We start from the raw sequence: 16,797 nt of genomic DNA on the forward strand, positions 1-16,797 counted from the left end.
AAGCACTTTGGATTGTTTCCTTTGCGCAAAAAAGTATTCTCGTAGCTTCGTAACTTTACAGCTGAACCACTGATGTCACACGGACTACTTTGTCGATCATCTTGGTACTTTTCTGGACCTTGAACGTGGTAGTTACCTTGCTGTCTATGGGAGGGTCAGAGAGCCCTCAGATTTCATAAAAAATATCTTAAATTGTGTTCCGAAGACGAACGAAGGTCTTACGGGTTTGGAACAACACGAGGGTGAGTAATTAATGACAGAATTTTCATTTTTGGGTGAACTAACCCTTTAAGATGTTGCCTATGTAGGCTTCTGCATGATGGTCAGAAAGTTTGATGAAGCATTTGTGCTCTTTGCAGTTTGAGAATGAGCTAATCACAAAACTGGATCAGGAAGTTGAAGGAGGCCGCGGTGATGAACAATACAAGATTTTGCTGGAGAAAACGTGAGATTTTTTTTCTCTCCTCTTACCATGTGCTGCCACTTATATATCATGCATATTTTTTTATTGCTTTGTACTTAGAAAAGCAAGTTGCTAATTTTGAATTTTAGTATTGATTATTGAAAATTATATCAAGATCACTGTCAGCTGTATGAAAATTAAATGTGCTGTAAAATGCCCCATGTTACGTCCGTACATTGTATTTGTATACTTTCTCTGCACATATATATTTTCCTCATTTTTAAAACACTACATGCTAACTTGTTTGCGCACTTGAATTATCTGTAACTTGAATTGCTATTTTATTATTTTGAAGTTTCATGTTTTGATAGAATATAATAACTTTTGGTAAAAAAAAAAAAAAAAAAAAAAAAGGGTTTTTTTTTTTGCCCATGTGACATCCGTACTTTGTATTTTTATACTCTCAACACACTTATATTTTCCTCATTTTTAAAATACTATATAGTATATTTCTTCTTTGCGCATTTGAATTATCTTTGACTTAAATTGATATTTTAGTATTTTGAAGTGTCGTGTTTTGGTAAAAAATAAAAAGGTTTGCTTATTTGCAGATTAATGCATATTAAATGTCTGCATTAAACTTATTAGTACTGACTATTCAGACTAGTGCCGACTAGAATAAAGAATAAAAAAACGGTTCAGAAATCAGTACTTTTTAAGTACATTAAAAATCAAGTGCTTTTGTACATTTTGTTTTATGAAAATGTATTTATTAATACTTTTACTGGAGTAATATTTCATTAGGCTATCTGTACTTAGTTTGTGTACTCTGTGTGTGTTGTGTCCAGGCTGTTGGAGTACTGTCGGCGGCACCGGTATCTGTCTCAGTCTGGTGAGGCGTTGGCTTTTCTCTTAAGTAGTCTGCTGGAGAACCTGCTGGCTTACCGCACCATCACCCATGATGAGAGCCCTGAGCTCCGCATGAGCTGCACCGTCAATGTCCTGGTGAGAACTCTCAAACACAGCTGCAGTATTTATAAATATACCTTATTATGTGCTCAACCTGCTGGAAAGACCAGCGAGGATCCAATCGGCCATAAAAGTTGCTTAGAAACTTTAATGAAATTCCATCTCTGTATCTTCTCTCTCACGTCCACAGAACTTTTACAAAGAAAAGAAGAGGGAGGATATATACATCCGGTAAGAGTTTTAGATTATTAAAACTTCTTGTCTTGCTGATGGCACATGGATGAATCTAATGGATGGATCTGTGTTTTGTGATCTTTCATTAGGTATTTGTACAAGTTACGGGATCTACATCTGGACTGTGAGAACTACACAGAGGCTGCTTACACCCTGCTGCTCCATGCTGAGCTGTTGGAGGTTTGGACGTATGCTATTATTAACTGTAGATTTGGGTTAAGGTTAGATAGAGACATCTACGCTTAGATAGTGACATCTAGGAAGCAGGGTGACCAATGGCCAGTATAATGCAGATATAGTATATGTGAACCTGGACCACAAAATCAGTCTTAATTAGCATGGGTATATTTGTAGCAATAGCCAAAAATACATTGCATGGGTCAGAATGATCGATTTTTCTTTTATGGCAAAAATCATTAGGATATTAAAGAGGTCATCGGATGCAAAATTCACTTATACATGTTTGAACATAAATGTGTGTTGGCAGTTTGTGTACACATCCACCTTATAATGATAAAAATCCACCCAGTGGTTTTTTTATAATTCACATAAATCTTGACCGTTTTCAGATGCCTGTCTGTGTGACGTCACACAGACCCAGGCCGCTCCCACGATAGTTGACTGACACGGTCGTCTTACCTTAGATTCAAGATTTCAAGATTTTATTTGTCACATGGTTATATAGAGAATATATGACCAGCAGTGAAATTTAAGACCCGCCCTGAGAGAGCTGTAAAGCCTGTGTTATACTTTCCGCGTGCGCTAGTCCGCTAGCTATATTTTTATTATATAAATCTAGAAGTAAATGCAAAAGTAAAAAAAAAAAAAAAAATCTGTTTCTTATATTTATTGCGTTTAAACATGTCTATGAAAGATTGTATTACTGGACTGTGTAAAAAAAAAAAATTACAATGCCGAAGAAGCATTTTCAGTAAAAATGTTTGGATTTGAAATCAAAATAATGGATAAATGTTGTGTTTGTAGTAAACAGCCACGGATCAGTTGCAGACACAGTCAGTGCTGCTTCTGTACCGCTCACGTACCACACATGGACTGCATACGCACTGCAAACGGAGTATGTGTGAACCCGGTGTAAAAGGCCGACTCACAGCTCACGAAATCAGGCGTAAGGTGAATAAGGCTGTGTGTAAGCTATTGTGCAACAATTGCACGATTGAAAAAATGTAGTGCATGATCAAATATTTAGGTGAGATAAATATATATTTTTGAAAAATGTCTAAAAAATGCCCACCTCACCACTCAAATAAAAAAAATCCTCTCTCACAAGAGTCACCTAAGAGGGGAATTCATTTTCAAAAAGATAAATATATATTTTTGAAAAATGTCAAAAAAAATCCACTCCCACAAGAGTCACCTAAAAGAGGAATTCATTTTCAAAAATGAAATTTAGGCCCTGAATAAATGTCTAAAAATCTTGATTGGATCATCACTTTAAATAATTGTACATGATAAAAAGAAGGCTTTAAAAAGATCGGTACCGGTGATCGTATCGGCAGATACTGCTTTCTGTGATCGGCGATCGGCCTCAAAAATCCTGATCGAAGCACCCCTACTTTTAATACAGTTAAACCAGCACATGTCTAGTCAAGAGAATCAATTTCACAAATTTGTAATAAAATTTAATGATGACAAATGATACATATGAAAAAGTATGTCAGAAATACTTTCACATTTTCACATCACATACATGTATTCACAATTTGCTCCAAAGAATATTTGAAATACTGATTTTTTCTATTGACAAGGATGTCAGTAGATTTTGGAAATGGCACAACCTCTGTTCTGTTTTTTTTAACCAAGCAGGTTCGGTAATCTGAAAAACGAATAAAAGTCAGTTGTTATGTATCCTCCAAATCTTTATAAAAGCCAAACATTAAGCTTGTCAGTCCTCAAAATCGTATTATTCCAAGTTAACTTACACTCTAAAAAATGCTGGGTTAAATACAACCCAGTGCTGGGTAAAATATGGACAAACCCAGCGATTGGGTTGTTTTCAACCAACAGTTGGGTTAAATGTTTAACCCAACCTTCTGGGTAGTAACCCAAATGCTGGGTCAAAACAACCCAATCGCTGGGCTTGTCTATATTTTACCCAGCACTGGGTTGTATTTAACCCAGAATTTTTTAGAGTGTAGTCTGTTTGCATTTGAATATCTGCACTGAAAAGCTTGTTGCCCTTGCAGCTTGAAGTTGCGACACAGTTTGGTGATTATGAGGTCAGTGAGATTGGCATGACTGAATGGTGCAATCTCTTTCTAGTGGTCCGACAAGCCATGTGCGCCCCACCTGATCCCATGGGACGGAACTCAGGGGTGGACGCAACAAGAGCTAAAGGAAAGACTTTTTCAGGAGATTATGTGCAATCTCGACAAGGGCAAAGTATGAATTTTGCTTGTACATCTAAATGTAATGCAAATGCTTCAATTGAAAGACGTTTGCATGCCATTTGCTCACAGTTTTTAGGGTAGGGCAACTGTAAAGAACAGAAATGTTGCTATTTAATTACATTACCATTCAAAAGTTTGGGGTTGGTGAGATTTATGTAATGTTTTTAAAAGAAGTCTATTATTCTCACCAAGGCTGCATTTATTTGGTTAAATGAAATAAAAAGAGTAAAATTGAGTGAAAAAAGTAAATATTATTACAATTTTAAACAATTGTAATAATAAGTAATTTATTCCTGTGATTTGCACAGCTGAATTTTCTGCATCATTACTCCAGTCTTCAGGGTCACATGATCCTTCAGAAATCATTGAGATCCTATTATAGTTTTTATTAATATTAAATTATATATATTTTTCATTTCTATATAGTTTTATATTAACTTTTGCTCTAGTTTTAGTTTTTTAGTGCATTAGGTTAACCTAAAGAAAAATAAGAAATGTTGAAAACTAGATGAAATAAAATATATTTTTTAAAATATTATATTATTATAAAATGTTTTTTATATATTTTTTTGTTTCAGATAATGTTTACTTCAAGTAACAAAAATATATATATATATTTTTTACTGGTTTTAGTTTTAACTAACTATAATAACCTTGATGCTGATATGGAGCTCAAGAAACATTTTTATCAGGATTCTTTTATGAATAGAAAGATTTGAAAGAACAACATTTAATTTAAATGCAAATCTTCTGTGACATTATAAGTGTCTTTACTGTCACTTTTGATCAATTTAATGCATTCTTGCTGTATGAAAGTATTAATTTGTCAAAAAAAAAAAAACACTTTTGAATGCTGTAGAAATAGTTCACCCAAAAAGCAAACTTTTATTTAATCTTTTATTAGGAAAGTCATACTGGTTTTGAACACTATAAAGGAGACTATCTCAGTACAATAATTAATAAAATAATTTTGTTCCTGTCAACACGGTTTCTCATTCATTAGCCAGACTCTGAGCTTGTTTGTTTGTTCTTTTGTCCACAGATGTGGGAGAAGGCCATCGAGATGGCCAAACAACTTGTTAAACTTCATGAAAACCAAATGTTTGATTTCATAGAGCTCAGTCAACTGCTGGTAAGACAGACGTGTCAGAATTCCCTATTGTTTCTTTGTTAATGTGATCTGAAGGTAACGCCACAGACAAACCTCCCCTGAGTTTCTGCGAGAGCAGTAGACGCTCTGTGATGTACAAACATTTTAGTGAGACAAACCTTCAGCTCGTCTCGTTTCACACGCTTCATATTTATTCATATTTTGGGCTGGTAACTCATAACCCTGTCTGCTGGGTAGCAGCCGTCACTCTGCACAGGAAATAAAAATGGCAATTTGCAAGCAAGAGGAGGAAGGAAACTCTGGTGTGATAACAGCTACTGTAGCAGTTACACACTCTCCTCTCAGTTCTGCCCTTGGCTCTGTGAAGTTCTCACTTGGCAGCTGCCTTCAATTAAGTCGGAGAACTTTGCTGTTGGTGCCGATGAATTGGGTGGACAACTGCTTTCAGCTTTTCCTTGTCCTGTGGTTCATAAAATGTACAAGTTAATTTCCTTATTTCTTCTCTGATTTGAAATTGTATAGCAAAAAAGGAATGTACAGAAAACCGCCATAACTTCAAGGGATAGTTCACCCAAAAATGGAAGATCTGTCATTTAATAACCCTCATGTTGCTCAAAATGTTGATTCTTCTGCAGAAAACAGAAGATATTTTGAAGATAGTTGCTAACCAAACAGTTCCTGTTCCCATTGACTTTCATTGTATTTTTCCTCCATACAGTCTTCAATCAATCATTAATTCAATCATTAAAGACAGTAAAGACATTTATAATGTTACAATAGATTCTAATTCAAATCAATGCTTTCTGTTCATCAAAGAATCCTGAAAAGTAAAATGTGTCACGGTTTCCACATAAATATGAAGCAGAACAAAAATGTTTTCAACACTGATAATAATAAAAACCATTATTAATGATTGAGCACCAATAATAACCGATCAAAACAGATCAGCAAATCAGCATATTAGAAGGATTTCTGAAGGATCATGTGACACTGAAGACTGGAGTAATGATGCTGAAAATTCAGCTTTTCATCACAGGAATAAATTACATTTTAAAATATATTTAAACAGAAAACAGTTATTGTAATTTGAAATAATATTTCACAATATTACTGTTTTTATTGTATTTTTTAATAAATAAATGCAGCCTTGGTGAGCAGAAGAGACTTCTTTCAAAACATTAACAAATCTTAATGTTTCCAAACTTTTGATTGGTAGTGTATATATATATATAAAATATATAAATATATTTCAGCTTCATTTCAATTAGTGAGTGAATCAAACCCTGAAAACTCTCCGACGTAACTCTTACTTGTTCACACACATATTGAAACAGATTTGAGAGCTGCAGTGAAGGAATTACAATAGTGCCACATCTGTGAGGTCAAAGTCAGAGAGCCACATTTACACAAAAGGGTTCTAGGGACTTACAAGGTTAATCATCTCCACTTATGAATAAATATATAGGACAAAATTACAGGCTGTTGTGTGACCTAAAAATTGGGTGAAATGATTCACAGAATCTCAAGAACATTCAAAATGATTGCCATTAATTACATTTCTTCAGGGTTGCCATAATTAAAAAGTGTTACATGGCATCAGAAGCATTATTTTTAGGGTTGAAAGAACAATTTCGACAATTTGAACATTTTTTAATGTCTGCTGAGACCTTGATTATTATTAACCTCTTAAAATAAGCTACTAAAAGGATCATGATTGTTGGTCTTTCCAAGTGAAGAACCAGAGGTTAAGTGCTTTGATCAAAGGCTCTATGGGGGCAGATAACAGTAATTGAAGTTGACTGAAGCTTTTGTGTTGGCAGGATTACGTGCAATAGGGGTCAAACTAGTTATGCATATGTCAATTAATTAACTAACAGAAATGGATGAAAATTGGCAATAATGGTGGATATTTAGACTTGAAGCTGTTAAATGACTTCATAGGAATTGCAATGCAGTTCACAAGCATGATGAACTCATTCACCTACATTGCATGGATAAGAGCGTCGTGAACACACACATATACCTCTCATTTTATGTCGTAGGGGTTTGAAATGACATGAGGGTGAGCAAATTATGACAGTGTTTTTGTTTTTGGCTGAACTACTCCTTTTATGCTTGACTTTTAAATGCCTCAACTGCAAAGTCAAATGTAAAAACAGCAGTTGTTTTTGTACACAGAAACAGCAGGCGCAGTATTATGAGAACATCATGCACGCAATGAGACCCCAGCCGGAATATTTCGCAGTGGGATACTATGGACAAGGTTTCCCATCCTTCCTTAGGGTGAGTGAATTTTGCATTTTTAAAAAAAATGGCTTTAATGAAACCGGAATGAGGAATACAATTTTCAAACCATAACTTGGAGAGTGGTTCCTCCATTTGGTGCACAAATGTCTAATTTTCTGTTGTTTATGCGGTGTGAAATCTGAAAACTGTGGATTAAATGGTGACACAAACATGCTGGCAGGGTCGGCTCGATGTTGGGCATTTCAACATCAAGCATTGCCAATGGAAAACAGATATTTTGATTACAGCTCTCCCCAAAGAGCTCTCTGAGTAATTGGGTTTTAACAAGAAAATAATACTTTTGTTTTCACAGTCAGGGGTTTGGAAAGCCTGGTGCTACACTTTTACAGATACAAGAACCCCTTAGATGTCTAAAAAAATGAAAGGCTCTCTGCAATCATTATTGTTTGTGCATGCATATCAAGCCATGGATATCACTCGAGTAGAGGAAGAAGCCAGCATGTTTATAGATAGAAGTTGCAGGAGAACATGTGGTCATTCATACGGTCTTCATCAGTTTTTTTCTCGTCATACTCTGCCTGCTCCAAACAGAACAAAATGTTCATTTACCGTGGTAAAGAGTATGAGTGGCTGGAGGACTTCAGCTTGAAGCTCTTGAAGTCTCAGTTTCCCAATGCAGTGAAGATGACCAGCACATCGCCCCCTGGTGACAACATCTGTAACTCACCTGGTCAACGTATCCTTGACTCTTAGCCCAGCAAAATACTGACATTGTAGGCCAAATTGTGTCAAATATTTAGATTTATTTTTATGTGAAATTAGTTTTATTCATTTTATTTTTTATGTGAAATTAGTTTTATTCTTTTTGTAATTTATTTATTTAAAACATTTACTATTATACACTAATGTTCAACAGTTTTCTGGTCAGTATTTTTTTTTTAATGAAATTAATGTTTTTATTCAGAAAGGATGTATTAAATTGATCAAAAGTGACAGTAAAGACTTTTATCATAAAATAATATCATGCTGTTCTTTTTGAACTTTCTATTCATCAAAGAGTCTTGAAAAGATGTATCACATTCAACATATTTTTCTACAAAAATATGGAGCCAGCACAACTGTTTTCAACATAGATAATGTTTCTTGAGCAGCAAATCAGTATATTAGAATGATTTCTGAAGGATCATGTGACACTGAAGACTGGAGTAATGATGCTGAAAATTCAGCTTTGCATCACAGGAATTAATTACAATTTGAGGTATATTAAAACAGAAAACAGCTTTTTTAAAATTGTAATATTTCGTAATATTACTGTTTTTACTGTACTTTGATCAAATAAATGCAGCCTTGTTGAGCATAAGAGACTAATTTCAAAAGCATTAAAAAAACAAACCTTTAAATGTTACTGTATATTTACATATATACATATTTAGATTTGTGATGGATAGAATGTAAAGGTTGTATAACTTGATTGTATAAAATATGGCGGTAAAGATTGTATAAATTTGAAAGTATTTAAATACTTGAGACACCTTTAAAGTGTCTGAATGTCATTGCATTGGATTAAAAATATCAAAGCAAGTGGCCTTTATTTTAAAAGATAATCGCACTTTAAAACAAAACACAGAAACACAGATTTCACTGAAATGTTTAGTTGCTACTGGCCTTTGTTTTGTTATAAAACGGATCATTCTGGTCCTTGATTCTGATTGGTTGAGCCTCGTTCGAAGCTGTTGTAAATTGCTCTACAAACATACACCTTTGTTTACATTTGTGTGTTGCTCGGCAACCACTTTGTTGGAACCACAACCATTTCTGAGGAACTACATTGTTTGGTGGAAGAATAATGTTTTTATTAATATCATTACACTTCATTTGCTCTGTTTTATTTTGTGAAACCTTACTACGTATATGGAATAACCATTTTATAAAAGCAGTAAGCCTCGTGAAGCCGTGGTTTACAATGAATTTATAACCGCTAAGGGGGTCAGTCCGCTTTGCGTCGTGCCTAACAACGCCCCTTAGCTGTTATAAATTCACTGTAAACCACGGCTTCTTGGGGCTTATTGCTTTATTATATAATGCGGTAACAGTTGTTACTCTTTTATAACTACTGTACATTTAAAATCACCTTTTCTGCAAACCGTTTTAAGATCTAGAGATCCAAAATGATGCAGTGAAGTTTTTACATCCAGTACTCATTAAAATGCTTGCTTGACCTACTGGCCCCAAACGTGTGAATGGTAGTATTTGTGCTTCAAATTACACAAGTACAGTGTCCGAATGCTTTTTGGGGCCAAATGACAGGAATGTGAAGAGTTTTCTACCCTTAATCAATTCTCCGAAGATATTCAGTGTTTTACGGTGAAGCCTGTCTTAAACTTATCTTCACAGTTCAAGGACAAGGAACTTCCTGAACAAATCCTCAAGTATGAATTCACACACTTGTCACCATTAAAATCTCCATAAAAATAATGCTGTTGTAGATCTTCTGTTGTTTTCTCAGTTATTACAGGACAAACGAGGTGGAAAAGTTCCAATATTCAAGACCATTCAGGAAAGGAGAAAAAGATCCTGACAATGAGTTTGCTGTGAGTTATGATTTATATTGTTGGTGTTATCGCATACAGGCATGAAAACATTGAACAAATATTGAAGTGTGGCGGTTGACCGATAAGGCAGATGAGGATAATTAGGGTGCGTGGAAAAAGCGGATTTCAGATTAAACTTGGCTGATATTTTTCTTATAACATTGTTGATATTATATACACATTTTAGCACGTCTCAGTCGAAACTGTTGAGCGAGCTTCAGTTTGAAGTGTCAGACTCAAACCCGCGAGTGAATGGGTGATGGTTTTCATCAATATTGTTTGTGACCTGCAAAGGAAATGAATGCAGAGATCCCAGTCATGACAAACCTGAAATCTGCATCTGAAAAAGTGATTATTTCCAAATTTTAAAGAAATAATTCAAAAGCATCACAGTGTTATTTGCTTTCAAACTGTAAAAAATAAAACAAAGTCTTATGCATATTGTTCAATGTGCCCTTTTCCATATAATGTGTACAAATGGTGATTTTTATGGCAAAGCTCCAATAAGGATGAATAAATAAGTAAACGTACAAGCAAACAAACAAATAAATACATAAACTCTTTATATTTCTAGTTTCTGCTCAGTGTTAAGATACTTAATTGCACAAAAAAAACATTTTAAATACAGTCTTTGATAAATTTTTCCAAATCCGATACTCCCACAAAAACATGGAAATTCTTTGATCATGAGATGTATGAAACTTTCTTAATAATACAAAATAAAATATTAACCATTATCACCATACTTGAGAATTTCATGATATCGGACCCCATTGTGCCCTTGATCAAAGAATGGAAATACCAACTATTAATATCCTTTTGGTCATGGTCCTTTCAGAGGTTTCTAAGTATTTAAGAGGTAAATAACCAAGGGCAAAGCAATCATTTAAAATGTTCAGTTTGTCACCTCCTGATGATAATAATGAATTCAATACCTAATAACTATTTTAAAAGAAAGTGGATGGTCGCTAACACTGAAGAATTGCCAATAAAATTGAATGTTGTTGTGATTCTGTGAACCATTTCATTAGCTTTCTTCACAAGAGCCTGTAATTCATCCCTATATAATTATTCATAAATGGAGATGATTAACCTTCAGATCTTGGAACCCCTCTGTGTAAATGTGGCTCTCTGTCTTTGACCTCACAGACTATGTGGATCGAAAGGAGCACCTATATTACGGCGTACCGCTTCCCAGGAATCCTCAAGTGGTTTGAAGTGAAATCCATGTCTGTGGTGAGTTACTAAAACTGTCTTTTTTTTCTTCAAATCTGTCTATGAACAAAAATACTGATTTTAAAGACAACATGATATCAAAATGAATCCTATTCACTTTCTTCACAAAAGTACCTTATTTTGCTAATTTCATCATTGCATGTTACTGTCTTCGTAATCGTTTGTCAAATTGTAATGACTTTTTCTGGCTCTGCAATAATATTTCTGCTGATGTAATGATATTCCAGTCTCTATATATGCTCTTTTATGTCTTTCTCATAAGTGTACACTTTTAAAAGTTTGCTGTCTTTTTTTTCTTTTATATATATATATATATATATATTGCAGTTATCAGTAATGTAATAATATTTAATACGACAAAATGTTTAGCAAGGCTGCATTTATTTAATCAAACATAAAAAAACTGTAATATTGTTAAATATTATTACCATTTAAAATGACTCTTTGCTATTTGAATATATTTTAAAATGTACTGTATTCCTGTGATGCAAAACTGAATTTTTAGCATCATTACTCCTGTCTTCGGTGTCATATGATCCTTCAGAAAGCATTCTCATATGCTGATTTGCTGCTCGTGAAACACATCAACAATCAAATCAATAAAAAATTATTTACTGTATAATGCATTACAGTAATCAAGATGTGAAGAAATAAAAGCATGAATTACTTTCACTAGATCACTGAAAGATAAGACAGATTTGAGTTGAGTGATATTTCTCAGCTGAAAGAAAATATTCTTCACAAATGAATTAATTTGTCTGTCAAACTTTAACTCTGTGTCAAAAATAAAACCCAAATTCTTAACATACGTATGCAAATTGGATGAGAAGGGACCTAGACTTGTTGCTTTATGTTTTGCATGGTTACTAGGGCCAAATATAATAATTTCTGTCTTTTTCTCATTTAACTGAAGAAAGTTAGTATTCATCCAGCATTTTACATCGTCTAGACATTCAAAGAGTGATTTAACACATGTATCATCTCCAGACTTTATAGGCAAATACATCTGGGTGTCGCTAGCATAAAAGTGGTATGATATACTATATTTCTTAAAAATAGTACCAAGAGGAAGCATATATAATGAAAATAACACTGGTCCCAAAATAGAACCTTGAGGGATCCCATAGGTAATAGAAACTACTGATGATGAAAAGTTTCCAGTTTTAACATAAAAGGATTTATTTTGAAGATAAGAGGCAAACCGACTTAGGCAGTTCCTTGGATGCCCAAATGACACTTTAAACGTTCAATTAGGATAGTATGGTCAATTGTATTAAATGCTGAGCTAAGATCCAGCAGAACTAAGGCAACATTGCTAGCAGAATCAGTTTTTAATAAAAGGGCATTAGCTACTCTAACGAGCTGATTCAAATGTTTTCTAAAATTTTAGATAAGAATATATATTGGCTGAAAATTTAGACCAGGCTTTTTAAGAAGGGGCTGGACAACCGGATGCTTAAGGCATAAAGGAACACAACCATTAGTAAGACTGCAATTTATAATAGAAAGAATGCTTTGTCCAATAGTATCTATAAACTTGACAAAGAGTTTGGGGGGAAGAACATCACTTGATGAGGAAGTAGCTTTTAAATGTGCAAAATTATAAATGTTTTACTGTTACTTTTGATCAGTTAATGTACCTTTGCTTAATAAAACTATTAATTTCTTACAAAAAACAGGTAGTCTACAATCAGATTTTATAATCATAATCAGTCTAATGTTGTCAATCATTTGTAGGAAGAGATCAGCCCTTTGGACAACGCCATAGAAACCATGGAGCTGGCCAATGAGAAGCTGAGTAATCTGGTGCAGCAGCAGGCGTGTGACCGCTCTCTTCCTGTGCACCCCCTCTCCATGATGCTCAATGGAATCGTGGACCCGGCTGTCATGGGAGGCTTTTCCAACTATGAGAAGGTTAGTCTTTCTCCCCTTCTGCTGCTTCTATTAATTTTTAACCAAAATAAATGAAGCCCAAATCAAGCTATCCACCTGATAATACTGGCTGAATCAGTCAGATGTGCTCCACAGTTGCTCTGTACCTTTTCTCCAGGTCAGATATGAAAAATTGATGTGCCTCGAGGCTTTAGGTCTGCTGGAGCACCGGCTGATATTAATTGAAATTTTTGTTTCGCCCCTCAGGCGTTTTTCACAGAGGCCTACATAAAGAAGAACCCCGACCACCTGGAACGCATTGAAGTCTTAAAACACCTGATCGCATTGCAGGTGACACTTCTGCCGATCTGTATTGTGTTTAAAGCTTTACACAATACAGTATATACATAGAGGTGTGGGAGATAGGACTAAAATGTTATACTATGGTAGCTGTGTGTATCAAAATAGATTAGTGAAAAATGGCTTATACACTATTGTTGAAATGTTTGTGGTCAGTAAGATTTTTTGAATGTTTTTGAAACAAGTCTCTTATGCTCACCATATTTCATAAAAAAATACAGTAAAATCAGTAATATTGTGAAATATTATTGCAGCTTGAAACTTTTTTTTTTAAATATATTGTAAAGTGTAATTTATTCCTGTGATGTGAAGCTGAATTTTCAGCATCACTACTCCAGTCTTCAGTGTTCGATTCTTTAGAAATCATTCTAATATGCTGATATGCTGCTCAAGAAACATTTTTTATTATTATCAGTGTTGAAAACAGTTGTGTTGCTTAATATTTTTGTATGAATAGAAAACAGTATATATTTAAAATAGCAAATAAAAAAAAAATTTTTTTTTTCATATTTAAATCAGCTACTGTAAAAGCAGTCTTAAATTCAATTGAGTGCTACATTTTTAATTTTCAAAATGCTTTAATGTCTGTTTCCTCTCAGGTCCCGCTGCTTGATGAAGGGATCCGGATCCATGGAGAGAAATCAACGGAGCAGCTCAAACCCCTTCACAACAGACTTGTAGAAATCATTCTAATATGCTGATATGCTGCTCAAGAAACATTTTTTATTATTATCAGTGTTGAAAACAGTTGTGTTGCTTAATACTTTTGTATGAATCGAAAACAGTATTTATTTAAAATAGCAAATAAAAAAACATTTTTTTTTTTCATATTTAAATCAGCTACTGTAAAAGCAGTCTTAAATTCAATTGAGTGCTACATTTTTAATTTTCAAAATGCTTTAATGTCTGTTTCCTCTCAGGTCCCGCTGCTTGATGAAGGGATCCGGATCCATGGAGAGAAATCAACGGAGCAGCTCAAACCCCTTCACAACAGACTTGTCACCTGCTTCCAGGACCTGCGTGCTAAAGTGGAGAAACTCTACGGTGTCATTACTCTAGTGAGTCTGACGGATTCGACTCTAAAGAAGGGATTTGTGAGAGACAGACTGAGGGTTTGCAGTTTCTGGGAGGAAATGTTTCAGATCTGAGGAAGTGATTCATATGAGATATTGTCTAACAATTTCTTTGAAGGAGTTTTGAAATCAGCTAAGACAACACAAAGTTCAGTTTCGTGAGACTGTAGTCTGCATGAGGGAGGACAGATCTGCTTTGTCTATGTGTGTCAGGTTTTTGCTATATTTGCAGGTTTATTTGGTCCCCACAAACGTAGTAAAACCGACACTTTTTAGTCTCTTAATTAAGATGTTTTTCTTTGTGTATGCCACAAGTTTAGTCCCCAAAAGGAAAAATATCTTAAAGGTGAAGTTTGTCATTGTTTTGATGTTAAAATACTTTTACCCATCACAGGTTATATGCAGAGACAGCTACAAGCAGTTCTTATTAGATGGCACACAACACATCCCTAAATTTTTGCCTAAAATGCAAGCATGAATTAATATTAAAATCAGACTTGTTGTGCAGAAGCATGCTACAGTATGCTTTACTTGGAAATTTTTACTCTAAGTAAAAATATCCCACATACTTACCACATAGCAACCAGTCTTCAGTGTCACATGATCCTTCAGAGATCATTCTAAAATGCTGATTTGCTACTTAAGTAAACATTTCTTATTATCAGTGTTGTTCTGCTTAATATTTTGATGAAACGGTGATACATTTTTTCCCCCCGGGTTTCTTTAATGAATAGAACGTTTAAAAAAAAAAAGCATTTATTTGAAACAGAAATATTTAGTAACATTAAAAATGTTACACTACAGTTCAAAAGTTTAAAGTTAAGATTTTTTAATTTTTCTAAAATATTTTCTTATGCTCACTTCATTAACTCATTGACTCATGACTTCATTTATGTAATTAAAAATCCAATAAAAACAGTAATATTGTGAAATATTATTACAATTTAAAATAACTGTCTTCCATTGTAATATATTTTAAAATGTAATTTATTCCTGTGATGCAAAGCTGAATTTTCAGCAACCAGTCTTCAGTGTCACATGATCCTTCAGAGATCATTCTAAAATGCTGATTTGCTACTTAAGTAAACATTTCTTATTATCAGTGTTGTTCTGCTTAATATTTTGATGAAACGGTGATACATTTTTTCCCCCCGGGTTTCTTTAATGAATAGAACGTTTAAAAAAAAAAAGCATTTATTTGAAACAGAAATATTTAGTAACATTAAAAATGTTTCTTTGTTAATTTACTGTAGTAAATTAACTGTAGACCAGTTTAATGCCTCCTTGCTGAATAAACATTCTATTGTATTGCATTGCATTCTATTCTATTCTATTCTATTCTATTTCTAAATACTGGCAAATTCACATTTATGAATGCTGAAAGTTCAAAGATAGATTTTAGGTTTGAGTTGATTTACACTGTAAGTCAGTGAGATCCACGCCAGGCCCATGATATATATATATATATATAAAGTGTTTGTGCTTGTGTATTTCCAGCCCTGCTCTCTGACAGAGAAGAAGAAGAGTCGCGTGGGGTCGGTGGTGATGCCGTACATCATGTCCTCCACGCTCAGAAGGATGTCCACCATCTCAAATGCTTCCAGCGGCTCGGGCTCCTCTGACGGAAACTCCACCAGACCTGCTTTCCAGGAGTCAGTATTTACTGCATCCTGTTTTCTCATTTTTAGAAATAAACTCCCTCATTTTCAGCACTGCAGTGAAGGCTAATTTGCTGCAGTACAGAGTTCCCGTGGTCATGGAAAGGTCACGGAATGATTACGCTTTCTGCTAGTGGACAAACATGACATTAATCCATTTAACCTCCGTGTTTAATTGGCTCTTGTAGATGCTGGATAAGTGGATTCTTGTTAAACAAGTCTTTAATTACCATTAACTCCCCAATAATTTAGATAAAAAAACTAAGCTCAGCTCTGAAAAAAAAAAGAGAGTAAATGACAACCTTAACCAGTTTTCACTGATCAGCCTGTTATCCCTTGAGTATTTGCAGATGAAATGATCTCAAATTAGTCATTCGTAACTGGTCAGAACACTTGCCTTTTAGGTTTTTTGCTGCAAAGTTATTATTGTGATTGAATGATGCCTAGTGGGAAAAACATGGAAAATGCATTTTCCATTTTTCTTCTCCTCTCGCCTTGCATCGTTTGACGTCATCCTAGTATGTGCTTTGATTACTGAGAAAATGTTCTTGGTATTTAATTCTTAATATAATATGACTCAATTCTTAATTCTTAATTAAGCCATAAAGTAGTTTATTTATGACATTTTCCCTTCC

The 16,797-nt window shown here is 34.3% G+C and overlaps 1 protein-coding gene across 1 annotated transcript in view; it reads left to right on the plus strand.

The window, feature by feature from the left end:
• Positions 1-16,797, plus strand: part of LOC107713013 (dedicator of cytokinesis protein 5-like) — a gene marked incomplete at its 5' end in the record, with an annotated part of 50,612 nt that overhangs the window by 25,580 nt on the left and 8,235 nt on the right. Inside the window, 15 exons of the mRNA XM_016518432.1 lie at positions 360-445; positions 1,252-1,408; positions 1,563-1,603; positions 1,696-1,786; positions 3,887-4,006; positions 5,057-5,146; positions 7,304-7,408; positions 7,964-8,108; positions 9,720-9,801; positions 9,879-9,963; positions 11,113-11,199; positions 12,937-13,113; positions 13,339-13,422; positions 14,352-14,489; positions 16,002-16,156. Of these exons, the coding sequence (XP_016373918.1) occupies positions 360-445; positions 1,252-1,408; positions 1,563-1,603; positions 1,696-1,786; positions 3,887-4,006; positions 5,057-5,146; positions 7,304-7,408; positions 7,964-8,108; positions 9,720-9,801; positions 9,879-9,963; positions 11,113-11,199; positions 12,937-13,113; positions 13,339-13,422; positions 14,352-14,489; positions 16,002-16,156 (1,643 nt within the window). The remainder of the gene's footprint in view (positions 1-359; positions 446-1,251; positions 1,409-1,562; positions 1,604-1,695; positions 1,787-3,886; positions 4,007-5,056; positions 5,147-7,303; positions 7,409-7,963; positions 8,109-9,719; positions 9,802-9,878; positions 9,964-11,112; positions 11,200-12,936; positions 13,114-13,338; positions 13,423-14,351; positions 14,490-16,001; positions 16,157-16,797) is intronic.

This window comes from Sinocyclocheilus rhinocerous, unplaced genomic scaffold (assembly GCF_001515625.1).
Source record: "Sinocyclocheilus rhinocerous isolate Xijiao unplaced genomic scaffold, SAMN03320098_v1.1 scaffold448, whole genome shotgun sequence".
NCBI classification, from domain to species: Eukaryota; Metazoa; Chordata; class Actinopteri; order Cypriniformes; family Cyprinidae; genus Sinocyclocheilus; species Sinocyclocheilus rhinocerous.